This window comes from Rhamphochromis sp. 'chilingali', assembly GCF_963969265.1.
Source record: "Rhamphochromis sp. 'chilingali' genome assembly, chromosome: 14".
Taxonomy (NCBI): domain Eukaryota; kingdom Metazoa; phylum Chordata; class Actinopteri; order Cichliformes; family Cichlidae; genus Rhamphochromis; species Rhamphochromis sp. 'chilingali'.
In genome coordinates, this window is record NC_137941.1 from 22685757 (window position 1) to 22695387 (window position 9631).

A 9631-nucleotide genomic window follows, 5' to 3' on the forward strand; every position below is an offset into this window, starting at 1 on the left:
TTTCATTTCAGCTTCAAAGAGCATTGTAGCTCCGAATTGGTAAAAGTTGTAATGCTTAAAAATCTGTAACCTTGGCAACAAATTCAATGTGTTTTCTGTAAATGCCTCATTATAAAAGCCTCCCAGCAGCAATGAAGAGAATGAACAGCCAACATAAATGTATATATCAAGTAAAGAAAATATACATTGGATAGCAAGCTCTGTTATTTCCTTTGAATCCTTTACATATGTGAAGCACCTTGAACCCAGTAGAAGATGACAAGATGCAAGTACATATACTGGTTAGTGCTGGAAAATGCTGACCATAGTTCCACAAACTGTCCAATGAAAAATCACTTTGAGGTCAGCTTACATACACACCAGAGTTCTTGTTTTCACGTTAATGGTAAAAGGAGTTTTGATGGTAATGATCAGGATTTGGCAGAGGTAGCATGTGCCTTATTTATTATCCACACAGTCCGAGCGATGTGAAGTTTTCAGTAATGAAACACTGCCATGTAAAAGCTTTGGCTCAAAAAAAGTCTTCGATATTACAGAGCCACAGGAAGAAGTGCAATGGCACCAGTGTGATAAAACAGCACATTTAGGATAGACACTGCAGGAAAATGCTCTGATTTACTACTGATTTCACTCCAACAGCTGTTTTAAAGGCTTTTCACCAAGAAACCAGAAATGCCAAAAGATCTAAGCGTGACCCGTAGCATGAGATGTGAGGAATGCACAGAGAAGTGGTAGCAACAGGGAGGCTAAATATAACCAGATGCGTTGTTTGAGATCTGCTGCATTGTTGTTACCTCAGGTAGCATTTAGATGTGTAGTTCTGACTGAAACGTGCATTCGCAGCCACATCTGATGAATAACCCAAAGACTTGAACACACTTTGCAGATCACTGGCCCAAGGATCAAACTAAACAAGCGTGGTGTTGGCCCTTCTTAGCAATTTTCTTCTTGTCATAGTGTGCATAGTTACAAATTAACCCATAAAACCAAAACTTGTAAAGAGCAATTTGCAAATCCTTCGCATTAAATGTGCCCATTTTACTCTGCTGACAGTGTCTCTCCTGTTCCTCACCTGAACTAAATATAGTTTGAGGTGTGGACGCATTTGCTCTTTTGCCAGTTTAATGAGGAAATTCTCCCTCTGTTTCCCAGATGCATCTGAGGTGGAGGAGGAGGAGACGGAACAAAAGAAAAAGCCAGCAGAAAAAACAAAGACTAAACCAGAGAAGAGGAAGATTGTAACAGAGAAGCCTGCTAAAGCCAAGAAGAAGAAAAATAATGAGCAGGTTGTTATGTCCTTTCTCTACAAAGGCTGCCTATTTGATGTTTTTACAGTATAGAGTGTGTAAGAAAATGTATCATATTAATAGGGCAAAAGACTGAGCCTGTCCTTGTCATTTTGTAGTCAACCAGTTCACAGGCACAAATGGTCATTTCAACAGTCGTTGGCAAGGAAGAAGAAAGAAGTCAGGATAGATGAATGGAACACCTTCAAAATAAATGTCCACCACATACTTATACATACACCCTCATTCTTTGAGACAGTGAATAAACCAGAGTGTTAAAAACAATTATCATAGTAACTGATGACGGAAATTGAAATCCTTTGATTTTTTTCCTAGCATTTGGACATTTTGATGTACTTTTACTGTAATATAATATAATTTGACACATTTAAATTTTATTATAAAATGTGCTCTTTACATCGGAGGATTATTAGGTTTTATTTTAATTTGTATTTAGAATTTCAAATGTTCATTAACATAAATTGCCTGAATTGTGTTTTCTGCATGTACTGTTGTCACAGAACGAGCAGATGATCCCTCCAAGGAAGGAGACTCAGGATGAAAAGTCTGCTAAACCCCCCAAAAAGAGGAAGGTGGGAGTGGCGACACCTGGTGTTGCAAATATCAACTACAACAGTGTGCACTGGCTAAAGTGGCGCTATCATTTGGCTGCTTCTGGGGTTCTTACTTGTGTGTTTGTTTGTTTTGTTTTTGTTTTAGAAAAAGAAAACAATAACAGATGTCTTGGCCACCTCTGAGCCAAAACCAGGCTGTCCAGCTGACCTGCAGGATCTGGTTACGCAGTACTTTAAAGACAAGCGGTCTGTAATCGAGCAGGAGGAGCTCAAAGTGCAGGGTGAGTCAAGGCAAATCACCCTAAGCTTGCACATTCAGTCGATATCTGCTGAAATGTTGACTCACAGAGATCAGCGTGTCCTCTCCCATCCTCCAGACTCCTTTTTCCTGTCCAGTAATGACTTGACACACACCCTCTCTTCTTATCTAAAACAGAGTGAGTGCCGTTGCAAACTTTGACCAAGTCTTCCATTAGATTCCACTTATAAACACCCATCACTTTAATTGCTCTGTTTTCCTCTTAGTTGCTCCCAAGTGGGCAAAGATTCAAAAGCAGCACACGGAAAAAAGTTCTGTGGTTCTGCTTGTCGTCTGCAGCTCTGCTCTCCGAACCATCGAGCTCATTAAGTAAGTGACAGACCACTGATGTTTGTCGTGTTTCTCCAGTTACCACTTTCAAATTAACGTGACGGGAATGTTTGTGTCATCCACAGGCAGCTGACTAGTTTCAAGGGTGAAGCCAAAGCTGTGAAGCTTTTTGCGAAACATATCAAGGTAGTGGAGATGACTGTTAATCACAGGCGGTGTGTAGATTGTGAACTGTGAATGATTTCATAGAATGATTGTCTGTGTCATTTTTTTTTTTGCATAGATAGAAGAGCAGGTGAAGCTGCTGCAGAAAGGCATCTACCACATAGGAGTGGGGACACCAGGGAGGATCAGCGCTCTCGTTGAGAGAGGTGTGTGTTTGTGATCGGCCTCTTTCGTTTAACTTCAAAGCTTTTGAAGTCTTCTCACTCTGATTTGGTTCCCCAGAGGGTTTGAGCTTGCAGGCATTGAGATACCTGGTTCTGGACTGGAACTGGAGGGACCAGAAGCTCAGAAGGATGGTGGACATTCCTGAGGTGAGCTACTGCCCCCTGCTGGGCTAGAAAAATGTGTTTTTATTGCTGTTACTCCACTTTGACTTGGAGCTTCTTTTTCTTTTGTTTATAATAATTAACATGCAGATTTTCCCTGATCATTGTTTCTCTGATCTCACCGTAAAGCTGCGCTTAAGATTGGAAACGTATTTCTTTAGTTAATTAACAAAGAAAAAGAAAAGAGATCACCTGAAAAAATTTGTCTTTTTTTTAAGTAAAAAAAAAAAAAGAAATGCTAAGATTGAAAAAATATTGATGTCAAAAAGTGACATTTTTATGTATCAGCAAGTTACTCAAATTTGAAATCAAATGTTGTAATAATTTGAATAACTGGATTCCTGATTTTTATGATCTGTAAGTAATAATCATCAACATTAAAACAGAAAAACCTTTAAATATTTCACTCCTGTGTAAAAGTTAACTTTTAAAATACATTATGAAGAAAATTAGTTTAATTATTTGTGATGCACTTTTTTTATTTTAGATTTGGCTTGTTGTCTACAAGAAAGGAGGAAGAAATTAGTGGAGATCTTTTAATTGAACATATACTTTATGAACGTGGGATGTTTTAAACCATTATGACTTTTTTCCAGCGGTTAACCCTTTAAAAACTGGACATATTTGTTTAGTCGTAGATTCTGAAGCCTGGCTAATTTGACTTTAGTTTTGTTTTCCTAGAATTCCCGTCTCCGGCAAAAACAGTGTTAAAATGTGAATCGTTTCAAATATTTCCATTATTTTAAATATCCTAAACATTTATCCTGAATTAATATTTTGACCTTCCATTATTTTGTGTGTGCAATGCACTGGGTGTATGCTGTAAGCTGATGACACTGTGGAGGTGGCACAGAGCGTGGGTTAAGGAGCAAGAAAATGGCTGTGGGGGGACTTCCATAGCTGTGTTGTCTGCTCTTCTCACCTGATCCATTTGATACTTTTGGTTAACTAATAGAAGTCACAGATGCTCCTGGTTATAAGTGATGTTTATGCAAAGTTTCATTCAGATTGATGCACCTGTTAAAGAGGTGAGGTGGTACAAGTTGACATATAGATATGCATATGCTACAATTATTATAGTAAGAAAAGACTTTACATTGAAATTCAGTTCATTTTGATTTCATTTACATGGCACCAAATCCAGCAACTGTCGCCTCAAGGAGAACCTACAATATTAGATAGAAGGAGCTAAAAGTTATTCAATATTGAACCCTATTTGCATTGCAGAGTAATCTTTTTGGAGAGGATCTTTTAGTTTTTCGTTCCCTTTTAATTTCACTTCATATTTGCCTCTTTTTTTTCAGATCAAACAGGATCTTATGAAGCTGTTGGAGAGTGGCGTCTTGGCTCGCTGTAAGGAAGACAAAGTCAAAATTGGACTATTTTAACTGACTGCTTGACATTTAAAGGGACTTTGTCTTCACTATTCCTTGTGCTGATCCTGTCACGAGCTTTTAATATTTCCAGAGCCTGTGTGAAATGTACGGCATTGTTTGTTCACTTTTGTGACCAACACAATGTCAGGGAGTGTGATGAATGAATAAACAGACTTCAAATTAAAGCCACATCCTTTTTTTGTTTACTCTGACCTTGGAAAGTCCCCCCGACTGACAATGTGAGGTCATGAGTTTACTTAAACCACCGGGGAGCCCCATTCAGCATCCTACAGATAGAAAGGGGCCCAGAACCACCCCGATATCTCCCGCAGCCAGTGACGATATAAAATCCTGTTCTGTACAAGTCTGTGTGTTGTAGGACGGAAGTACACAATCTTGTGGTAAATTGGAAGTAACAGAAAGAGGTAGTTGAGTAAAGAATTGCGGTTAATAAGTAACAGGACACAACGGTCGCCCCCACGATGCAAAGCCTGCTGGGAAAATCCCTTGGCAAGCAGAGGGGTGTGTGAGTGTGTGTGCAGAGAGATATCGCTGAAATAAAAAACAGGAAGACAAGAGGAGGGCTGGTTTACACGCAATTTTTGAGTCTCCAGCTGTCAATCAAGTTCTTCTTCTGAAGCCAAAGCTCTCGCTCTCATGGGGAAGGTGAAAGGCAAGCCCGGGCCCTTGGCTCGGAGACCCGACAACTCTGCTTTCAAACAGCAGCGGTTACCTGCCTGGTCTCCAATGCTAACTGCTAACACCGTGCTGCCTTTTTTCTACTTTATGGCTTTGATGTGTCTGCTGTTGGGAGTATGGCTGCTTCTCACTGTGCAGAACACCCAGGAAATGAAGGTGAGTGAAAACCATATTTGCTTCTAAACACTCACTTTCAGTTCTAGAAATTTGATGGCGTAAGAGCGCTATGCATTTGTCTTTGTTCATGTCAGAGAGGCCCCAATGCCTCTGTGTGCAATAAAAACAGGGTGTGACAACATCAGGAAAGGTCGAAGGTTATGTTTGAAAAAGTTTAAGATCAAGTTCACTATCGGCACTTTCCCCTCTCTCTCTCTCTCGTTGTCTTTTCAGCTGGACTACACAGAGGCTGAAACCTGCAACGAGTGTTTTGAAATGCGTAAAAATGTGAGCAACGCAAACAAGCCCTGCATCTGCACAGTCAATTTTAGGATTGACAAACCATTTAAGGTAAGAACCTCTCGGCACAGAGTGACAACATAATCCTAACTTGAGGGCCACTTATAATCTTACTCCAGAGGCCTCAGTAGCACACGCTAAGTATGGCACAAAGCTCTGAAACAGCTTGGAAGCGGGTCTCGTGTGAAGATTATTACTCTCACACTCTGTATCTAACAGGCCCCACTGTCAGTGCTTGCGTTTGTTGTCTGTGCTTTGAAGCTTAAAGCTTAAATTCATCTTAGGATTTGTGGTTCTACACTCATCCACTTGACGATGTGAATGTGTGTGTGTGTCCCAGGGAGATGTCTTTTTCTATTACGGACTCCGTAACTTTCATCAGAACCTTCGCAGATACATGGACTCCAGAGATGATGGGCAGACGGTTGGAAGGAAGAAAAATTTAAAGGTATCATCGTCATGTCATCAGAAATGCTGACAATGCCAAGAAATAAGTATTTGCCCTCTTCCTCATATCTTATTTTTCTCCATATTTGTCACGCATGCATGTTTCAGATCAAATATCATCTGTGAAAAAGTAATTGCCCCCTAAACCTAATCAATGGTGACGCCACCGTTGGCAGCAGGAACTGTAGTCAAGTTTTTGTATCTGGTGTTGAGTGTTTCACATCACTGGATGAATTTTGAACCACTTGTTTTTTGCAGAATTGTTTTGATTCAGCCTCACTCGAGGGTTTTCTAGCATGAATGGCCCGTTTAAGGTCATGCCTTAAGTGTGGATTTTGATTAGGCCACTCCAAAACATTCATTTAAATGTATCTGGAGTCATTCAGAGGTGACTTTCGGAAGTTTCGGATCATTGTCCTGCTGCATAACCAAGTATGCTGGAGCTTTAGTGATCGCAGAACATTCTCCTTCGGGGTTTTCTGGTAGAGAGCAGAATTCATGTTTTCATCAACTACAGCATTTCACCATTGTCCTGAAGCAGCAAAGCAGCTGCAGACCAGCAGGCAACCACCACCATGTTTGACTGTTGGTGTGATCTTTTATGAAACGTGTTAGTTTTACACCAGATGTAACGGGACTCAAACCTTCCAAAAAGTTCAACTTTTGTCTCGTCAGTCCACAGAGTATTTTCCCAAAAGTTCTGGGGATCTTCAAGACGATTTTTGGCAAATGTGTTCTTTTTAGTCATCAGTGGTTTTCTTCTTGGACTCTAAGAGTATTAATTCCATACTTGTTTATGTGGGGGAAAAGCACATCATTTCTCCTTTTATTTTATTTTTTTAAATCAGCTGCATCTTGATGGGCGCAGTTGAAAGAAGTTGAAGTTATTTTGGGTGTGAAGAGTACTGCCTGTATATAAAACTGACAGCGTGCACTGGGCAGTACCTGCTGTTTTATTTCAGTGGTCAACTTCATTTGACTCTGAGACAAAATAAGATGTTAAGTTACATGAAGTTTCTCCCCAGTGTGATGCATAAAGCTGCTGGGTCACCTTATGCATGGAGTGACAGTTCTGAATAAAGAGATGGATCCGTCTAACTCCAGAGGTTAAAGAAGAGGCTGGGCAGCATTAGGAGATGCTCATCTCCTCCCACAACACGGCTTCTCTGAGATGTTCAGCCCCAAAGAGCCGTTATAGAAACAGGACCACACTAATCATGCAGAAACTTTGACTTGTATGGTCACTAAAGCTAAGTCATGTCATCTGTTGTACTTGGTTTGTGAAGATAAAAAAACAGAAGTACGGATGAGCCACACCCCTGATATTGCTGGGTGATTAGTGGAAGCAGCGCTTTCATGTTGTTGGCGGAGTTAAAATTAACCTTCGGTAGTTGAATCTATGACAACAGACCTTATTTTAGTGTGTTTCATGTGTTTCGGGACCACATGCATGAATCTTCAGCTACCAGACATGCGTTGTAGTGTTTAAAGCTGAAGAAGCTTGAATTTTACTTGAATGCTCGACTTGATTAAATATCACATCTTCCCTAGGACCCAAGTTCATATTGTGAGCCATTTTTGAAAGATCCCAGCGGACGCCCGATTGCTCCCTGTGGCGCTGTGGCCAACAGCATCTTCAACGGTAAACACAACTCAAAACACACTGCATCAGTTAGCTGCTCTACCCTTCCTGTCACTCTTAACTTGCATGTGTTTTCCCAGACTCCTTCGTCCTGTGGTATCATCATCCCAACGGCAGAGGTGAGGTTCCTTTGATGCGGGAAGGCCTCACGTGGTACACGGACAAATACATCAAGTTCCGCAACCCAACGACTGACAACTTGACTCTAGCCGAAGTGTTTGAAGGTAAAGGAGGAATTTTTTTTTCTTTCCTCAGAAATCATTTTGTGTCACATTTTAAATGTTTTCCCCACAGGAACGGCGCCACCTCCATACTGGCAGAAGCCCGTGTACAAGCTCGATCCCTCCAATCCCATGAACAACGGTTTTATCAATGACGATTTCATTGTATGGATGAGGGAGGCAGCTTTCCCCAACTTCAAGAAACTTTATGGAATCTTATTCCGAAACGACAACCCCTTCACGAAGGGGCTTCCAGCAGGCAATTACAGCATCGATATAACCTACAGTATCCTTTCACTGTGTTAGAGGCATCTTAACTCCCAAATGCACTTTCCCTCCATCTTTTGTTATTCAATTTAAACACGCTTCTCTTTGATCAGATATTTTTGGCCTTGACCTCCTGCTCTTTCAGACTTTCCCGTGCAGTATTTTCGAGGCAGAAAGGAAGTGGTGCTGACAACGGTGACCTGGTTTGGAGGTCAGAACCATTTCCTGCCTATTGCTTACCTCATAACCAGCAGCCTGATCCTCCTGACAGCTGTCGTCCTCACGGTGGTCTGGTGGAAGTTTGGAAAAGATGGGAAGAACATGAAGGAGTGAAGAAGAAGAGGTGCTTCAGGAAACTAATGAGAGGAATGCTGGGAAAAACTTACAAGCAGATTAAAAGAGATTATTGCTGGGTTGATTTGAAGTTTTGTTTTGTTTTTTTAAGAAACAAAAAGCTAAGTGCTAAACATTTGTGAGTAAATGATGGATGGGGAAAATGGTTTAAATAGGAATGTTGTTTTCGATTTTGCGGCAGCACGTGAAGGAAAACTGCTTTCTTTTTCAGATCCACGCGTGTGACGGGTTTATCGTGGTGCTGCTGTGTTTACACATCTGAGCTGTGTTTACTTGATTTTTACTTGCTGAAGTTTGCTTTTATAATACACACCATTTCTCATGTACTGTTAATATGTATAAATATTTATTAGAATTCTTACATTAACAAAAGCACAGATCCAACTTTTATTTTCCTAATGCAAAGTGTATTCTTGCATCCTTGTGTGCAAAAACTGTCAAAGTGCCACATCTTAAAATTGAATAAAGGATTGTAATTAAAACGACCTGTTGAATCAAGTGTTGTTTCTGTCTTGGCTATAGCTACTTCACACCACACCATCTTTTGACAGTACTAAGAATCTGCAGCCTAGCTAAATGCAAACATTTACAGGTTCAGTTGTTAGCATATTGCTGTACCAAGTTACCTTCAGACTTACAAATTGAGACTACAAGCATGGGCAGGTTGAAAAAAAGTGGGTGTAATTTTGCAGTTTTTGTCAAATAAACGTACTGAAGGTACTTTGGCCCCTCTCTTATTTCCCAACGGGTCACCGCAGCAGATTGAGCCACATTTGATTGTAGATTCGATTTTACACAATCCCGTTTATCCAGGCTTGGGGCCGGGAGTACTCTAGCTTCTTAGACTGGGATTTTGTCTCCTGCCAGTCTTCCGTGTGTTAACTGCTACACTGGCAGTCCAACACACTGGACAAGCAAATCCTGAGGAAGTAGTTTGATACCCATGTTACTCTTTCTGGGGTGGGGAGAAAACATGAACATAACACGTGGCAGTATTTAGCAAGTTAATAGCTCACAGTTCAGACTAAAGGGGGAGGCATCTTTTATGGTGTGGGGTTGTCACGTTAAAAAGCTTTCACAAAAAAAAGAACAAAAACAAAGGAAAAACATCCATCCATTCTCTTCGTTATCCAGCTCGGGGTCATAGATGGGATGGAGGCAATCCAAG

At 40.7% G+C, this 9631-nt stretch overlaps 2 protein-coding genes across 3 annotated transcripts in view; both read left to right on the plus strand.

Moving 5' to 3' along the window:
• cmss1 (cms1 ribosomal small subunit homolog) overlaps positions 1-4562 on the plus strand; it is a 31856-nt gene extending 27294 nt beyond the window's left edge. Inside the window, exons 2-10 of the mRNA XM_080903949.1 lie at positions 1153-1286; positions 1808-1879; positions 2007-2142; positions 2239-2298; positions 2387-2489; positions 2576-2636; positions 2734-2821; positions 2898-2986; positions 4306-4562. Of these exons, the coding sequence (XP_080760075.1) occupies positions 1153-1286; positions 1808-1879; positions 2007-2142; positions 2239-2298; positions 2387-2489; positions 2576-2636; positions 2734-2821; positions 2898-2986; positions 4306-4389 (827 nt within the window). The 3' untranslated portion in view covers positions 4390-4562. The remainder of the gene's footprint in view (positions 1-1152; positions 1287-1807; positions 1880-2006; positions 2143-2238; positions 2299-2386; positions 2490-2575; positions 2637-2733; positions 2822-2897; positions 2987-4305) is intronic.
• Positions 4563-4715: 153 nt separating this feature from the next.
• tmem30c (transmembrane protein 30C) lies at positions 4716-9206 on the plus strand. 2 transcript variants are annotated; one of them, XM_080903948.1, is made up of 8 exons: positions 4716-5232; positions 5467-5583; positions 5873-5980; positions 7531-7621; positions 7702-7845; positions 7916-8128; positions 8255-8452; positions 8675-9206. In XM_080903948.1, exons 1-7 carry the CDS (start codon positions 5035-5037, stop codon positions 8440-8442), a joined length of 1059 nt encoding a protein of 352 aa, XP_080760074.1. In that variant the 5' UTR covers positions 4716-5034; the 3' UTR covers positions 8443-8452; positions 8675-9206. The 2 variants fall into 2 exon arrangements, with proteins under 2 accessions (XP_080760074.1, XP_080760073.1); XM_080903947.1 differs by having other exon boundaries at positions 8255-9198.
• Positions 9207-9631: the final 425 nt, after the last annotated feature.